Genomic DNA, 19802 nt, shown 5'->3' with positions numbered 1-19802 from the left:
ATCATTGTCTTAGCAACCCATTTTCAAAGCAACATGGAACCGTGAAAAAATTTAAGAACGAAAATAAATATAAATAAGTCCACCAATCATTTTAACCGAAGAAATTTTCGATGATTTTACGAATAAAAATTAACTCTTTAACATTTTTTTAGACTGCTTCTTTAGTAGAAGTATTTGTTGCCAAGGCGTTGCCTTTCTTTGTTATTTCCAACTGGCGATGTGTTGAATTTCATATCATTTCATTATAAAATAAAGGTTGATTTCAGGCCCCCTTTCTAAATGTATGAAAGCGAGAGAAAAAAACAAACAGCATGCATTGCTTTCAAGGAAAATAATAATTTTCCGAAAAGCCAAAACGTTAACACTCACATATATTGTGCAAGTCAACATCGTAAGATTTATTTAAATAAAAGAAACATATTTATTTCTGTATGGCAGAGGAAAATAATATACATCCACTTATGAAAATTAATGCAAATGCATCACATTGTTGATTAGACTGTCAACGTAGAGTGTCCTTGCTTGAGAGACGTTTTGGGAACAACACCATTCATTAGAAGATACACAAATATTTCAAATGAGAAAATAGAATTTCAGCCTACATTGACACCCAAGAAAATATAGGGAATCGTGTGTACAAAAAGTAAGTTTGTGGGACTGTAGGTGGGAGTCTTGGCTGGCGACCGCACTCTGGTTATCTGGTGTAAAATGTGGCTGGTTACATTTTCTGGTGTCGGTGAAACAATGGAATGGCGCGCCATTAACCTGCAGAGGGATGGAAACAAGTGAAAAACATGATCAGCGAAAAATTGAAAAGGATAACTGGTTCGAAATGTTTGGATACCATATCCCATCGCTAAGGGTTAGTGACTCCAAGCGAATAAAACGTTACGCTTTTGTACATTCCCATAGCAAAACGCTCAACGCTTTCTCTGTATATAACACTCAATTGTTTAGTATGTATGTATGTATGTATGTATGTATGTATGTATGTATGTATGTATGTATGTATGTATGTATGTATGTATGTATGTATGTATGTACGTATGTATGTATGTATGTATGTACGTGTGTATGTGTGTATGTGTGTATGTGTGTATGTATGTATGTATGTATGTATGTATGTATGTATGTATGTATGTATGTATGTATGTATGTATGTATGTATGTATGTATGTATGTATGTATGTATGTATGTATGTATGTATGTATGTATGTATGTATGTGTGTGTACGTATGTACGTATGTACTTACGTACTTGTATGTCCACTAACGCACAGAAAACGTGACAGAATCTTATATAGACACACTAAGAAAACGGTAAACTAAATGTACACGGCATTTCACGCCAAGCAGACGAGTAATAAGAAATTATGGCGCCACAATGAAGGCATGCATACAATACCAATATTTCTGTAAGGAGCTCTCCAGAACGTGGGTGTTGATTTGACATAGCACAACTAGTCTACTTTTGTTATCTAGATGAAGAAGTAACATAGGAGCAACTACAAAGATAGTGAATAAGAACGAGTTAGAAGATCGAAGAGGACACGGAAAGTCATAGAAAGCGAGAATCAGAAACTGTAGATTGAAGAAAGAGGACAGTGGGAAGAACTAGCGAGAGATATAGACATGTCTACAGTCGTAAACGAACAGGCTGTTCAAATGGGGACAGGCTTTCTGCAGTTTTGAGACCTTCTGTCGTATGGCGGATGAACTAGTGACCTTTACCACTATGTGCATACTTAACTGAATTTAAATAATTTTGCATCAGTTGTAGTGTGATCGTTGAGTGGTTATACAAATACGATGTGACGTTAAGGTGACATATGGATGACGATGCTTACAGCAACTTACTGTCATTGTGTGTAACCTATATTTTGGTGAAGTTTGACTAATTGATGCTTTCTGTTGGCAAACGAAGGAAGGTTTGTGATGAAAAATGGTCGGCCATTTTATCAAAAGTTGGTGCAGTTGGGGAAAGGGATGGCGGAGCGCAATGTGCATGTTTACGACAGAAGGTTAAAAAACTCAAAAACCTGTTTTTTTAAAAACAGAACTGTACCGTCTATCCTACTACGGCGTGTTCGCGCGTGCGTAGGAAGGCGGTAACGGCTCGGGCGTTGTGTTTCTATACTCACTCCCACAATCCCTTCTCATTTTTTGATATTTTTTTGTTTTACGCTTGTGTGTTGGCCACGTTTTCAACTGTTCGTCGCTTTCGTCCAGGGCTTGATGCTCCAAATATGCCTCCGCTGTGGCCGGCCTTGTAGGCAGATTGCCGGCTGGCTTGCAGTGGAGCGCAGCCTGCAAATCCCAAACACGCTGGTCTCCCACCACGCTTGGAGGCTTTCCTGTAGGAAGCGTGCACGTTGTGCAAGATAATGAAGAGAGGGGAAGGTGCAGAATTAGGGATGGTTCTCTTTTTGATTTTATTTTACAACCAGGAAGTGCATGAACTATTTTAGTAGCCTACTCACGCTACCCGTGCAACTACATAAAAATGCACTACGCCTGGTCACTATCTGCGGCTCGTCGCTTCCTTCCTGGGTTGCCAACGCCGCTAAATAGTGGCGGCCTTTGATGATAACCTTTGAGCCGTTGGCGTGCCGCTTTGGCCGGACTGCATACGGCAGCTGTACTGCATCCTCTTCCACGCTTCTGTTCGTCCCTATAAATGACATTGGCGTTGTGAGATGAATTTGGCCGCCCCTTTTCTGTCTCCTTATTAGGTACGTACTTCATGGGCAAACGACAGTTTCCCCGCTCATCGTCGGAGAGACCAGAAAACCAGTGCCGTGTAATTTTCAATTTAAATGAAAATATGAATCTCAGAGGACATGAAATGCCTGGATGTGAACAGTACTCTAGTAATTATCGAACGCAGCTGAAAAGAATAGCTTTGATAGATCCTTCATGAGATATGTAAAAGCATCTTTTTCACTTGGCGTTGATCATGAACCAAGGACAATTACAAACTGTGCCTTTAGACATGTGGATATTTAACATAATAGCACGCCAATTAAGAAGTACAGTCTGGTTAGACAGAGTAATTCCTATGAGTTAACATGTCATACCGTGGCTCTTGTTTTCGGAATCTCGTCTAATTATGTAACACATAAATATTGCACATCATATTGGAATATTGTCCTTTTCATTTTGACCATTCTATCCTTTATAGTTGTCATTAAAGCTTCACATTTGACCCCGAGACACATAATTGTCATGTACTACAATTGTATAATTCAAAAGTCGATTGACGTCTCATTTTTCGTTTGAAAGACATTTGAGTAAGATTTGGCTTTGCCTTAGAGCCGTAACTCTTACGTTTGTAAATTTTTGCCCGACCAACCAATAACTTTAAATGGTTTAACCTTTCGCCAGTAGACAAAATAGGGTTTCTCACTATCCTCATACGAAAAACAATAAATTTCAATGAAAACATATCGCAAATGAATGACGTCTCCTCTTGATCAAATATTGTACCCTGAGGCAAGTCGACATTTTTATTCTACGGTTTGACGATCGGAAGCAAACTTTGGTCTTTATTTAGAGGGCAATTGCTCTGTCTTTCTACCGACAAGTAATGCCAGATGATTCATTTTGAAGTATTGATACCCGAAAACCAATCATTCATTCGAATTAGCGGTTTTGTATTTGATATTTTTATTTAAAAGCGTGTAATTTATTGTTGCAGCAAAGTCCCCGACCCGTCAACCATTACCAACATCCTGTCAGTATATTCAAACGTCAATAAGCAGATACTGTCAGTGTTGAATTAACAAAGTACTTCATTTAGTTTTTCGTTTGCATTTGGTAAGTCGTATTTTAACGTCGCGAAAGGTCAACTGCCATTTGTATCGATTTATTCAATCGCAAAAATATTAGGACCGCCTCTCTTCGGCGAAATCAAATTATTTCGCTTAAAATGTACCAATAAATCATTGGAAAAAAAAGAGAACGGCAAATCATATCATTATTTTCCCGCCAAAATAATCAGCCTACTTTCCCTTCTAGGTTGTGCTGTCTTAAACGGTAAGATCTAGGCGATACAACTTTCTTTAAGTAAAGCAGTATTCACCGCCATTACTCAAAATGAAAGAATTGGCATTGATATTAGGAGTTTTGTTTAAAAAAAGAAGATATAAAAGCTTATCGTACGATCCTGAAAAAAGGCGGGAAGTGATAAAGAAAACGCGCTTTCTGCAATCTAAAACATCAATTGTACGGTTGCATGACCTCTACTCTACCGTCGATTTGGTTTAAATTGCATGCACACATGCGTGGGACAGCAAGTCTTAATAAAGCTGCATCTTGCGAATATTATTTTGGTGGTAGCCTTCGGGTCTTTGGTTGCATACTAATGCATTTTTAAAATAGAAAGACCTACGTTTCATATTGTAAACGAACAGGAAATACAGATCTACGTCACCAGTAACCCTTCAAGACGCGTTTGGGCAGGAGTTTGTTTAGGAAGGACCGTTGTTATTAAGTCCTCCCTCTCATTCATGATCTTTTTTTTTTTATTTTTTAAAATCAGATCGGTTGTGACGTCATCATGGTCGTGAGAGCCTGTCCATATTTCATGAGTAATAACAAAGTTCATGTTTGAAGGAAATTGGTTAGGATTGGCAAGGATTATTCAACGGAAGACTTCGGCAATCGGAGTACACGACGTATGCCGATGCACTTTGTCGTTTTCTGTTTCAGGTAATTTCCGGTTTGTCTCAATCGACGATGCACTATAGAGCAGAGGCGGTTGAAAGCTTGAGACGATGGACTCTGTTACTTACATTTCTTTGGCAATCTTTTCCTCAAAGGCTTGTTCACCAAGCTTAATAATTTCTGTCAGGTATGCGAGTTGTTGTGACCAGTATTTTGACGGGATTGCTACATCGTCCCTGTCGGTAAAAACAAAATATTTGAAACAACAAAGTTACAAACAATAGTTTTTGTCCTTGTATGGATTTCATAAAGCGTTTGTGTTTGTATTGTATTGTTTTTTTCTGTTGTTGAAAAGTGAAACTAGGCCAATTGTTTTGCGACTTAATTTTCATAGAGGATCTGGTTCTATAGTCATTGTAGTAGCAGATGAAAATTGTTCTTCCGTTTGTACGAAACGACTTGCCAAACCTATGTTGGCAAGCCAGGAGTGAAAAATAAGTATAAATAGCAGCACACTTCGGTACGAATAGTAATATCATTTGCAGCACACAGAGCCTAATCTTGTGATACATTCCTTCTCAAATATTTGGCTCAATTCTACCATTTTCAACGGCAAGGTCAAATTTATTATTGCATTAGAGAGTTGGGTTTCGTGAATAGTAATTGCTAGATGATTGTGATGGTTGTACTGGCGATGATGGCAGTCACAGCAATATCAGCAGTGTCGATGGTGAAGTGTTTACAGCACACATGCACTCGTTGTATTGGCCGTGGTTTGAAGTTGGTTGGCTTGCTGATAGTTGTACTACGGTTGTGGTAATCATGATTCACAAAGATAGCAGTCTGACGGTGGTTGCGACAGTGATGATGCTAGCGGTAGGGATCACAGAAATGGTGGATTTAAAAGTGCTATTATATCGTCTATCACATTACTCACGTTTCTTCTGAGTCGTCATATGCTGCTGTGACGTCAACAAAACACGTGAAATAAACAGTTGCCAGGAAAGCGAACGTTACGATGACGAACCGATTCATCTTCTTTGGTAGATTTTAAATCTGAAAGAACATAAAATATAGGCATATCATATATATATATAATTATATATATATATATATATATATATATATATTATATATATATATATATATATAATATCTGTTTGAGGATTGCAGGATGCATGACGCTTAAGTAACATATTTCATGACTTTGTATTTGAAGTAATATATATATATATATATATATATATATATATATATATATATATATATATATATTATACATCTACCATCGAGAACAATAGAATTTTGCGTGCGCTAAAAAAGCCGTACGGAACACCCATTCCGTAACACGTTCGGTTTCAAGGCGCCCCATCCCCTGCGGCTGTATCTGCGCGTTCAATGTTGAACGGTTTCAAGAGACTCATTGGACGAGTGCTAGAACATGTCTCGCGCACGCTCTGTACGTACGTGTGTAGTGCACACACACACAATCCAGAACTTGCCGAGCGCGTCCGAGATAGCACACCACACTTGCGCTATAAATCGGAAGAAAAATTGTTGACATTGCACGAAAACGGTCATTACTCTGACAATTTGATGCCCCAGTCACGAATATAAGATGTATAATAATAAGGTTATTACGAAAATACCGCAAAGGATGCACGAGGACATTGGCGCAGCGTATCGCCCGACGCGAATCGGAGGGCGATGCGCGGCGCCAATGTCCGAGTGCGTCCTTTGCGGTATTTTCATAATAACCTCATAATATATATTCTTATGATGAGTTATCATTTCAAATTTACGTTTCTTTGACTGTGCATCATTCTAATGAGTGGTCTTCATTACCATAAAATCTATTTCTAAGTTGGTGACTTGTGCGAGCCATAATGACTTCTGAGGGATTATGAGGCAGTAAGGTTAGATGATGAGTTAAGCCACCCACTCACTATACTCGTACATTGGAATCAAGACTTGTACCATCTAATAGACCGGACCACCCACATTAATTCAGATAGATTAGCTCAGTTGGCAGATATTTTCAACTTGAGGGATACATCCCTGTTTGAAATGTTGGAAGTACTCCGCTCTCCGGGTTCAGAACGCAAACATAAGCATCGATAAAGGACTATAGTGCTATTGTTTTAACCATCGGCACAGTTAACTTTCTATCACTCAATTTAATGAAATATTGGCGAAAGGTTGATTTTCTGTGGAGGAAACAGAATAGAACAGTGAAGCAGCAATAACACAAGTTATTAAATGAAGCATAGTCGATTGAAGCGTGATCATAGGTCAGCACATGTCACAGCAGACATTAATAAACATTAAAAATCACAACGAGTATGAATTACATGTGTAAGCTTTCACTACACACCGTAAATTGAATAATGGAATATATTTAGAAACTAACCACAGACGTGAAAATGTCAAATTGAATTTTCAAGGTTATGATCAGCAAAGCCATTACTTTGCAATTTCATAGTGTTTAATGTCTTCCATTTTTAATGCTAGAAACATGAATTAATTTTGCAATAATTCCGAATTTTGAGGTTGTATATCAAAGAGTGTATTCCTCCCCGTGAATAAAAATGTAATTTCGTGCAGCATTCTCCATGCAATAGAAAAGATATTTTTTGGATATTGCTACAGTCTATACTGACATAATGTAAGTGTATTCAGTTACTTGCAACTTGAACTTGCCAGTAGCTATCACGATCTACCGTCGCATATTTGCCACTGTCCGATTGATCACAAAAGCCAGTTCCGGCAAGAGGGACAAACAATACAATTTGCCCCTGTCTTACGGAGTATTTCTATTTATCGATTATAAAAGGTACCCTCAGACACGCACTGATTAATACCTTATAGTAAGATGGACCCAGCGTTCTTAAGGTTTTACCTATAACTTTCCTTTGAAATATCGGATTATTTTATAAAAAACGTCGATCATAGGCAGGCGATTAATAAATACCACAAATGACTCGATTGATTGTTAAAATTTTTTCGCAAATCATTTTCTTCCAACTTCTATCTTCTCAAAGTTATATCAGTACACTCATAACTATGATGTGTGTCAAAGATAGCCTCGCTAAATTTAAGCCTGGGAATTCCAATTATAACTATAGAAATACATTCATCTCAGAACCATATATCCCGGCAGCTATGCCAAATTGAGTGGTTGATATTATTCACTGTCCGTTCCATCTGCAAGCGGTGCTACTACTTATAAATGGTAAATTGTAAAGATGCCCTCCATTAGCCTGACCTTTTGATCTATTTGCCAATACTTTATGTTTGGAAGGCACAGTTTCTTGTTCTTCCCCTAATGTCATGTTGACACGCCTTGTGGTCAGAGCAGCTTGTCAACACAGGCTGTACCTTTCAACGATAATGCCTGCTGTTATTGTTCATGGCAGAACCTAATTCCGGACTGGAACTCATCTGTCAACAAACACCGTATACTGTACAGATCGAATAGTGTTAGGATTTTAGCACATCATATGGAGAACAAGTATTTTTCAAGAAAATATGAAGTTATTCTCTTCTTGAAAAAAAATTAGGAAAACATCATACACGTAATTACAAGTTACCGGCATTATCATTTTAACAGATTAAATACACGACATACATTGACCGACCAATGATTTATTAATCTGTTGATTGGTGTTTAGTTCTTAGCTGACACCATTTTTCCAATAATTCAACACCATTCAACGTGCATTGAGTTCCGGTCATTAGCGACGGCAAAATCGTTTGTCTCAAAATTATCCGTTGATTTTTTTTGTCTTCCATGTTTTACAAGATATGATTGCAATCTGCAACTGATACAGCATTCAAATAGACTTCGCTGTCTGCTTTCCGCTTTCTATTCACTTCAGTGTTTGATAATGGCTTATAATAAAGACACACAGGTAACATATTCATCATCATCAATAAAAATCACTATCAGATGAGATGCTTACACAAGCAAGTAACTAGATAGCGAGATCAATCAAAACCGTTACTTTCTTCTCTGCAAACAAAGAAACAATTCGCGACAGTTTGATTAGTGTCTGTTAGTAACAATCTGTCATTAATGAACATAGTGTTCCTTTACTCCGCCGAATTAATACCACCGTCAGCCAAATATCACAACAGTGTGTTGGTGGTTACTAATAGCCCTGCCTATAGGACAAATCGTATTTCCTTTCTTATATTTAGACTGATATCCAATAATATGCCTGCACTGAGGAAAAATGAAATTTTAAACGTCTTTAACAGATTTCACCGAATATTACATGTTGTCCCTTTGGGTTACTTGTTTTATGCCATGTTTTCAATTATGTCTTTACAGATAATTGACCAACAATTTGATAATTGATGGTGACAATACAGTAACATACCCGAAGAGATATATAACGTTACTAGCAGTTTTACAGCTTCACGCTTGCTTTTCAGTGGATGTGTGCATCTTATTTCTTCTTTTTCAGTCTGTTCAAGCTAAAACGACCTTCCGTGAGGTGTCTGTTTGCAAGTATTTCCATCGGAATCGATTACCATTCTCATTTTCACCATTCACAGTGGAAATCAGAACACTAAAGAGCGCAAAAGATGATCAGAAATGATGGCATCTTTGGGGCTCATCGCGTATCGATATATTGATTGTCAGTCAATCAATCAGTCAATCAAGAAGCCAGTCAATCATTGGTACCAGACAGTTGAAACATTTGACATCTTTGTGAATGCCCTAGAAACAACATTGAATGTCCCTATTATGGCAACGTTGAGCACGAGAATCATCAAAGGTAAAAAAAGGAGAAGTTAGTCGAAATTTGCTCTATTTTTCATCAAAGTCGATAGAGAATACTGTGTTGTAGCAATCTCTGTGAAACCCATCTGATGATATCTTTCCATAAAACTCACAAAGAACAATCTTCGAATTGTAAAGAAATAGCATCGTACTTCCAGCTTTACCTTTACACTTAGCAATTAAAATCGACAGCAACACTACTTTTAACGAGCACAATTTATCTATCTATCTATCTATCTATCTATCTATCTATCTATCTATCTATCTATCTATCTATCTATCTATCTATCTATCTATCTATCTATCTATCTATCTATCTATCTATCTATCTATCTATCTGTCAATCAATCTTCTATCTATCTATCTATCTATCTATCTATTTCTATCTATCTATCTATCTATCTATCTATCTATCTATCTATCTATCTATCTATCTATCTATCTGTCTGTCTATCTGTCTGTCTGTCTGTCTGTCTGTCTGTCTGTCTGTCTACGTGTCCGTCGGTTTGTCTGTCTGCATGCATGTATGTTTATGTCCATGAGTATCAACCACTTTCTATCTGTTCGTATTTCTACTCCCTTAGTGTCCATCAGTATATATCATCTATCACTTTATATCTGACAGTGTGCGTGTTATCTTGTGCTTCTCTCTGTTAGTTTTTCTCTCTGTGTTTTTATTTATTCTCTCCTCTGTCTCTGTTCTTGATCTCACTAGTGAGACAGATAGTCTTTATTCTATTCACGCCACCTTTGCAAATCAATCTTAACAAAAGCAAATCCTGATTTATTTGAATGCGAAGAGGGATTTGAACGGTGCCATAAGGACTCCCTGATGCTATTTAGAAATGGGTGAATTAAATTACTTAACAGAGAAATCATTTGCTACAAAATGTAATTCTCCTACGGACCGGAGCTCCCTACAAAAGTATGACACTTTACGATCAATTTAAGACGTGACGATAGTGAATTGAGACAGAAAGTCTTGAACTACATCATTTAAAGAAATCTTTATAATCGAATCCAACATTTTTGTGATTCAAGTTGGATGAATAATCGAATAAAAGAGAAAAAAATCAAAGTTATGACACGAACTGTTTCTCACCATCACATCTCTTGATTTTAATGATGATTTGGCTGACCAGTCCTATGTCGAAATCTGTTGGCGTTTATCCTACGTTATATTCGGATTGTCTAAAAAATCTATTGCACCACTTGCTAATATCAGAAAATCATAAAAAGATTCGACATAATTGACTTTAAACCACAGAGACTGAGTCCAATTCTGGGTACCTTAAATACCATTTTGCCTCCTAAGTGAGTCATATGCGTCTCTGGCGGTCAAACCATATTTTCAATATGGCGGTTTTCTACAGTTAAACACAAAAGATTATAGAAGCAACAGTAAAGTTATAGGTTATACAGGAATTTAATGCCAGAAATGCTCAATATGAAAAGATGAATGAGTTTAGCTTGACTCATGAAAAACTGAATTTTCGCCATGGCAACGATTACATTTGTCATAAAAATATTTATAAGATCACTATCTAATACTCTAGCTATGGTGAGAAGTTGACTTTTTACCCACAATGCATCTCAATGTCATGTAGTTTGCTCCCCCCTCCCTCCCAGCATAAGATAAAAACTATTTCAGGTAGCGAGAATAGAACCCTACTACTGTACAACTGTTGTACCTTTGCCAATAACACTGCAAGTATGTTCACATACACTGGAAAATGTTCTTTTAGATAAATCTGATTAGGTGACCCAAGCGATTCAATGCTCTGCACAAAACATTTTGTTCAAACGTGAATATAGCGAGCGATAAATCTGACAGTTTTTGACCGATATGAAGTGTGATGAATACCAAATATTTGGTTGTTGATCGAGCCAAATATGCTCTGTTAAAGGAAGATCACCAAAATACACAAATAATATGTTCGACAGGGTACCACGCATCCTAAACATTTTCTCTCGAACATAAATATGGTGGCTGTCAGGGTTTTCGTCACCTTTTTGACAACGCCCACAACGAGGATGATGATTTGTAGATCTGCCATTGACTAAAAACGTAATCCGACAATGTTGACAGCACATGATTATCTTGCAAAATTTGTGCTTCCAACTTTTTTGGTTTGTTAGACAGACACGTCAGCATTCTACACAAGTTCCTTCAAGCGTAAATTTTCACGTTTCTCGTTGGAACAATATGAGATTTTTCATCATGTATTCCATGTTCCTTGTAGGCGAAAGAAACTCACACGGTGTGCACAATTGTACGTGTTGGGCGCGTAGAATTAGAAATGAGTGGCGACGGTCATGCAGACGACAAATATTTAGATTTTATGGTACAGTGAGTATGTGCCGCCAAAAGTGCAATCACATGTCCGTTCGAATAATTGATCGTTTCTCTACAACTTCCGCTTGCATAGCATAGACTAAGGAGACCTCATTCCGGTGTTTTCTTTTGGGTAACTAAATATCCGAAAGCAAAGTGCTACGAGACGGGCATGCTCAAATGGAAGCTATTCTTATTCGTTTTGAGGTAGTAAGCCTACGCGCCCTGAAACGGAAAATCTTAAGATTTCGCTCAGTCTTCTTCAAGGAAATTTTCAACATTTCTCTTTCAAAATCAAGAATATAAATATAATCTTGCAAAGTTTGATACTAGAGGAACAAAGTCCGCAACAATTCGACACTTGAAATACAAAATGGCCGCTGTCTCTGTGTTTACTCTTTGGCGAAAGTTTAAAATTTCGATTTCAACAAAAGTAAGCCGGTGAATTAGTCTTTATCTAGAGATCCAGAGTGAACCCACACAAGCGGTAGACCAGAAAAGTAATGTACAAATCTGAGAATCTTAATGTGTTTTCCCAAGGCGTATTCTGGCATAATTACTCAGACATACGACTCGAAGTAACATCACGGTAAAGCCAATACAAAACTGCATTGTCTCAAAAGTTAGCTAGAAGCAGTGCCGTGACATCAGAGGTATGGTAAATAAATTGGAGGTGAAATTTCACGAATTACTGTCTCTCATAAGGACTCTATTGCCGTACTTCTAGGATTATCTTGCAGCTTTTACACACCTTTGAGCTTGAACTTGCCTGTGCAATGACGGTCTCTCGACCGTATGTTTGCATGTTATGCCCCACGTCTTTATAGAATAGCCATGCGACACGATGAATCACTGATCGGGGATGTCAATTGCATTGAAGGTTGAACCATTTGATAAGTTACAAGCCGTCAGCAAACAGTCATTAATTTAAATTGCAGTGTTCTTAATTACATTTATTCAATTATTAAACAGCAGGAGTGGCATTTATTGTTTTTACTCCTGAAGATGAATCTATTACTTTACATGCTGTTTGTAATTAACTTTATTTTCCCGTGGGTCTAGAGAGCATTCAAAGTTAATAATTAATATATGTAATGTTTGTGGCGACATCTCGACAAAAACGTAATAAAACAACGGGTAATCTATCTAACTACTTGCCTACGGTGGCCCACAAGTGAAGCAAAAATATTTTTCATTGGACAAAACTCTAATTTTAATGGTCAGCGATGTAATTATAAGAGATTAAAGTCTATAATTTTTGGAAACCAAATTCTCATGATCATTGCAATTGTGAGGTACCCATACCGAAGTTAAGGATTTGACAATTTTCCGTTTCCAAATGCACTAATCCACGTTTCATCGATTAGATGCTGCTGTCGCGCATGCCTCATGCCTCAAACATTCTAGCAAATTTCCACGCCTGTTCATTGAATTGCGGCTTCATGTTATTTACAGTGCGTCTGATTTTAGCAAAAGTATAAATCACCGCCCTAGAAATGAAACCGACCGGTGATAAAGACGTAAAAAATACTTCAACCACTACTGAAGTGACGCATAAACACTTTAGGAGAAAGGTAGCATTTTATCCGTCGTTAAGCAATGGCAACAAGGCATGAGTTGAAATGCAAATTTAATTGACATTAACAATAATTAAGCTATAGTGATGTCCATCTTACACCCATACTTGCAACCCTCAAGAAAAATGGTGTCACCCGATAGGTCAGCCGTCGGCTGATGCAACAAAAAATGGCGGCACCTTTCGGCAAATTTAGATATACTGAAATACATTTAAGTAATTACAGAAATTGCAGACGACATCGCCGCACATTCTTTAAATATGGATATTTCTATTTCCTGAAAGCCTTTTAAATAAAATTACAATCTCGTAAATGTTCTGGAAATATCAATACATGTCATGTTTCAAACATTTGCATCGTCGAATTGCTTTCTCTACTTGTTCATTTCCTATTATTTTAGTAGCATTACAGAATTTGAATAAATGTGGCGAATTCTTGCTCTGATGGTCCGGCTACCCAGCCTGTTGCTGAAACGTAAGCGGCGTAGCCTCATACGTTCATGCGTAAAAACATACGTTCATATATATTTACGTTTGCAAGTACACACATACACGCACATACATATAGGTAGACAGAAAGACAAACAGAAAGATAGAAAGGCAGACACAAATGCTATTAGCATGTTTACATGTATACAAATGTTATATATATATATATATATATATATATATATATATATATATATATATATATATATATATATATATATATATATATATATATATATATATACATACATCTGGTAGTTTTTCAACTGTAGTACCCTTACCCATACGTCTCTTGCTGCTAAAAATCTTGTGTGCATGTCGTTAATTATGAAAGATTTCTACTCGTGAATCTATGTACTGTTCCATCAAAACCGCAGCTATTTCTAGAGATCTGGTGAAAGCTGTTAACTCTAACAATGAATACTAATATAAATAATTCAATGCCGCGAAGAACACGCTTATCGTGACTTTTAAATAGTATTAATAAATTATTAAGTGTAAGCCAAGTCGCTCTATACATTTTGATAATAACATATGATGTTACAGTTAACTTTAACATTCTTTTAAATTCTTTAAATTCTGCCGTCCCGACCTTTGATATCGTACATTTTACTAATGGTTTTCGAGACTCAGTTGTAAATCCCATGTCCCTTTGACATGATCGTGCCGACAACAAAACTGCGATAGTTGAACAGGGCAAACATTCAAGCAGAATGGCGAAACATTATCAGTGCAATGTATTCTGCCACCCGTTTCACCGACCTCGCTAGAAACACGAAGAGCGTGTCTTAGATAGATAGATAGATTTATTGTATTTCTAGGCCTCCGGCCCCTATACAAAGGAGTTACATTCCAGATGAAATAATTACAAATGAACATTTTCAAATAATTCCTCTTGATGAAGCCCTCTAACAAGTTGACAATTCCCAGAGCTCAGAAACTCTTTATCCAACGAGTTAGATAATTTACTATTCAGTGACATGGTAAATACCCTGAGGCTACCACACAAAAGCATAATGTATGCGTGTGTTAACACTTTCAAGTATGGCCGAAACAGCTCAAAACTATTCAATGATCGAAAATCATTGTAAGTAACAGAGTACTGTAATGTAATGTTAAGACAGAGGACTCCTTAGGTTAAAATTAATTTTATTCTGATAGTTACACTGCACAGCTAGCTATAGATTATAGCAAATGTAGTGCAAAATGTACCCGGATGAACGATTTTTGTTCTGTGATAACATACTGGTCAATACATTTACAACAATGGCACAACGACATATTAATGTTCATTGAGGTAGAACGCGCAGATATTCGGACTATCAAATTCCTAAAATTCTTTTCTGATCTTCCACTTGTGGGGCTCATTTTAGAGCTCTTGGAGAAAGAAAAACTTTCCCAGACTTAGTTTCTTTAAAAATCCAAAAGTTAATTTTTCCCCAATAGAGTTAACACAGGAATGGCAGTCATTTTGAATTTCAAATATGACAAAATATTGGATTATTTGTTTCACTGGTTCCGATTCTTACTTATGGAAAGTTTCATTCAGGAAAGTTTGAGCAAAAGTTAAGTCTTTCACCCTCAAGATGCATACTACCTCTCTCTCTCTCTCTTTCCCCCCTCTCTCTCTCTTCCCCCTCTCTCTCTCCCCCCCTCTCTCTCTCTCTTCCCCCCTCTCTCTCTCTTCCCCCCCCTCTCTCTCTTCCCCCTCTCTCTCTCTCTCTCTCTCTCTCTCTCTCTCTCTTCCCCTCTCTCTCTCTCTCTCTCTCCTCTCTCTCTCTTCCCCCCCTCTCTCTCTCTCTCTCTCCTCTCTCTCTCTCTTCTCTCTCTCTCTCTCTTCCCCCCTCTCTCTCTCTCCTCTCTCTCTCTCTTTCTCTCTCTCTCTCTCTTCCCCTCTCTCTCTCTCCCCCCCCCCCCCTCTCTCTCTCTCTCTCTCTCTCTCCTCTCTCTCTCTCTCTCTCTCTCTCTCTCCCCCTCTCTCTCTCTCTTCTCTCTCTCTCTCTCTCTCTCTCTCTCTCCTCTCTCTCTCTCTCTCTCTCTCTCTCTCTCTCTCTCTCTCTCTCTCTCTCTCTCTCTCTCTCTCTCTCTCTCTCTCTCTCAGTAGTACGAGAAATCACACCTAACAGCTCGACGCTCGAGTGATTAGCTAGAGACAATCAGATCACGAAATATTGCCTATTTCACACGCATGAGCAGCATTCTGATAAATCAAGACTTGTGTTATTCTTCTGGTCAATTTTGCCTCTTAAGGGGATATCCTATCACTCTTTCGAAAGTTTTATCGGCGATTTAAAGTAATTACTTCTAGATTTGCAGGCAGAGCTTCTAACGTCCTTAATCTCTGAGCTTATCCCAAAAGAAGAGACACTCGCCCTGCGTTTAATAAGCAGGGGATCAAGGTATATCAGGCCTGCTGCATGGGGAGGGTTTTTGTCATTTCCGAGGGCGCCACAGGGGGATATCATCTTGCAGGACAAGTATTATGAGACGGCCTGATAAGACAGCGACAGATAAAATAGCTTCGATATTGCATTTAATTATTGAGATGCCAATTTAAATGTAAATGGTTTTTGCCCTTCAAAGCCGACAGGCCACTTAGAAATTGATGATTTTTTAAAGATTTTTTTTACTGTATGCACCAATCAAAGGTACAACATTATGATACCCACAGCGGTTGAATTGTTGTACCATCTCCAAGAAGTTAGTTTTTTCCAGGAGCATTTGTCATAAATACCCTTAGTTGAAGTATTCCACTTCTAGGGGAAAGATCTAGAGTCTTTTCTTTCTCTACGGAAACTTGAATGTCAGACCTAATTTTTCCAACCGCTAGATTTGACTGTTCATTGTTTTAAAAAAAACGATTAATAAACGGTTGCTTACTCAAGAGTCAGCGTAAAGCGTTGCACGGCCAATGTTTTCAAATTGTTAAAAAAGGCAGTTCCATGCAATAAAAATTCTTCTCATAAATCTCTCTTCTCTTTTGAAGTTAGAAGGAAATACAGGAAAGTCTTTTGCCTCTGTAGAGTTAAGGTAGCACCCACCTTTGAGACAATTTTTGGGATACTTAACTTTTCACAGGTTTCACTTGTATGGACTCATTATTTAGTCTGTTGATTAAATGAAGTTTTGAACGTTGAGGTTTTGGGGAAATCGAACTTGGAATACTATAATTTCACCTTTTCTGGTGCATTTCCGAGTAGTTTCAATCCTGATGCTTCTTTGAATTTTTCAGTTTCTTAAAGTTTCTTTCTAAGATGAATTGTGTTCGCAGAATTGACAGGGAAGTAAAGTCCTTAGTCTCGTGCAGGCATTATTATCTTAAAATGTCAATGGTTAGTAAATAAATCATGAGGGCAGGAAAGGGCCAGCTATCGTCTTTGCCATCTTTATTACATTTGTCAAGAACGAGCAACACCGATGTTGCATACAGTTCTCTCGGCATACTGTTCATGTAACATCGTTGTGTTTAGGGTCGTTATTAATATTCACCGAGGGATGCATGTTCTGGGGAATGACAAGGAGATATCGGGGATCTGATTAACTCTCCCTGAAATCTCAGCACGACTTCCAAATGGTTTTCCAATGTGCTTGTCATGTGATAACATTTCTATCATACAAAGCCGAGGCAATATACTGTTGCGAATGACAATATCGTCAAATGAAATCTTCACTTGAAATACACACGAATTTCTGTGTTTTCAAGACTAATGACACTTTGAAATAGATTTTATTGTTAGTATGTTACCATGTTCAAAATGTAACGATTTGAGTTTAAAGTTAACATTTTTACTTATTTTGATTTGATTTGACTTTTTGCACAATATATCCAAATGCAGAAGAAATTTTACGAAAAAAGACGCGAATCTTTGTGCTGGGATAACAAAGAAAAGATTAAAAAGTGATTTCCCGTGTAGTCCCTAGAGAAGAAATTAATTTAACGACACAGCAGGCAGTTGCACGACGGATACTTTGCTCGTAAAATACAAAATTAACAAAAAGGGAAAACATCAATTGCATACTGTTCCACCAAACCATAAAAGGAAGCTTTTAACCTCTTTTGAGAGGAAATAAACCCCGAAGTGTCGATCCTAGATCTGATTGACATTTTGATCAAATCACACATCACAAACGCCATTGTCGTCACTACAGCAATCTCCCGTATCCATATCGTACCCTCACGTATGTGCGCCGATATTTGCTCATTCGGCGACATGGCCTTGAACGAACGATGACCTGATGCCCCGATGAAGGTCAATAATATTTTGGGATAATAAGCAAAATTCAGTGTTGAGTGGAATGAAGCTCTATAAGTGTTAGATATCTGATTAGCCTGAAAACCCGTCTAATACTTTACATAAAACGCCGTGCATACATCCTCGTTCGAAGACAAATATCTCTTATTGCATTCAGAATTCAAGATGGCGGCACTGTCCGTATTGCCACTTCTGTGCGAAACGCTATTTGAGGCCTGTTTCACGAAGCAGTGTTATTTTCATTAAGTAAGTTAAGAGCAGCGCAAATTACGAAATAAGATGCAGAAGTTTTTGCTTTCTTGAATAAACGATTTTTCATTTTGCCAGCTTTCTCGTTAAAATTCTCAGAGGTAATCATCATTCTCAGCCTGAGACATCCATCGGTCGCCATGTAACAACCACTTAGAGATAGGACACTGGTTTGTCCAGGAGACGTTAATGTTATATATGCATCGGCATCTGAACTTCACTATAAGCTCTGTTTCCTTCCCTGTATAACCCTTCTACAAGACAATTCAAGGTGACTCATGATATTACACAGGTTCAAGATGCTGCGAAATTAAACCGCTTTGATTAGAAGGCAGTCCCTACGGTTTATTTCAAGCGCCATCAAGTGGTTCAAAAGTGAAACGTCATGAGTGCGCCGAAGTATGACTGAAGGAATGCTATAGTTTATTAAGATAATACGGAGATGACGTATGCCTCCAGAACTTTCGTTGCCTTATCCGGTACAAATTTCGATACATTTTAGGTAAGCCGACTTCATGAATTGTAAACGTTAAATAGTAATGAGAACAGTTACAAACAACACAAAGTCCATCGTAAATTAACACCCAAGCGTCAGTTGGAATATCTACAAAGACATCGAGCGGACGTAGGTGGAGTAGACATTCATATTACTGTCTATTATTTTTGATAATGCATAATTAATCTACGAGAGTGCTTGGAAGTGTTACTTAATGAATTCATTATGATATGTAAATCATAGCCTGCATATTACTATGAAAGTTGTTTGTATGGTTTAAGTTTTACCTTGAGTTTATTTCAATCGAATATTCAATAATAATTAAGCTAAGACAGTATAAAGTAGAGTTGTAATTTAGATAGAGGAGCCCTTTGCACAGAACAGCCTGTAATCATTACCGTGTACTTCTGTAGTAAGGGTTGTCGACATGTAATTTCTATACGGAAGAAGTAAAAAAGTATTAACTTCAAAGACTGAGACTCTCTACTATTTTCTGTAAGCTGACGACCTCTCCCGTGGCAATAGTCTGACGGGAGACATTGAGAATTGTTATATTATCAAAACAGGCATCGTTCCACTCGACAACACCATCGTCTGAATGTAGACAGGTGCTTTGAGCTTTTACTTAACATGGGCACGTCAAATTCGTGCTGAGGAAACCGAATGGTATGCCGTTCTCGTTGATTTTTTAGTGGTTCGACGAAAGCACTTTCAACACAAAACGTCACTTCCGCTCGTATGTGACGTCACGTAAAAGCTGAGCAAATCCTGTTCTACATTTCAAACTGGATTAAACACTCTCTCAGGCGAAAAAAACCACTAAATAGGTATTTCTGTTTCAGATTTCAATGGAATAGATAATGTTTCTATAACAAGTGATTTGCTGAATAAGTCTGCACGTCATATTATTTTTTTATCGGACAAGGAATGCGTACACATGGCAATATTGG

At 37.6% G+C, this 19802-nt stretch overlaps 1 protein-coding gene across 4 annotated transcripts in view; it reads right to left on the bottom strand.

Annotated features, from left to right (window-relative positions):
* Positions 1–397: 397 nt before the first annotated feature.
* LOC139124255 (uncharacterized) overlaps positions 398–19802 on the bottom strand; it is a 48896-nt gene continuing 29491 nt past the window's right edge. For 2 of the 4 annotated variants that reach the window (XM_070690549.1, XM_070690619.1), the window contains exons 2-5: positions 5603–5721; positions 4794–4901; positions 2481–2671; positions 398–765 (exon numbers count right to left, since the gene is read on the bottom strand). In XM_070690549.1, the coding sequence (XP_070546650.1) occupies positions 2509–2671; positions 4794–4901; positions 5603–5700 (369 nt within the window). In that variant the 5' untranslated portion in view covers positions 5701–5721 and the 3' untranslated portion in view covers positions 398–765; positions 2481–2508. Of the gene's footprint in view, positions 766–2141; positions 2355–2480; positions 2672–4793; positions 4902–5602; positions 5722–19802 lie in introns of all 4 variants that reach the window. The other 2 variants (XM_070690429.1, XM_070690485.1) reach the window with 1 other exon arrangement.

This window comes from Ptychodera flava, chromosome 1 (genome assembly GCF_041260155.1).
Source record: "Ptychodera flava strain L36383 chromosome 1, AS_Pfla_20210202, whole genome shotgun sequence".
In the NCBI taxonomy this organism is placed as follows: domain Eukaryota; kingdom Metazoa; phylum Hemichordata; class Enteropneusta; family Ptychoderidae; genus Ptychodera; species Ptychodera flava.
Note: the sequence above shows the minus strand (reverse complement) of the source record. Positions and strands in the feature narration are given on the sequence as shown.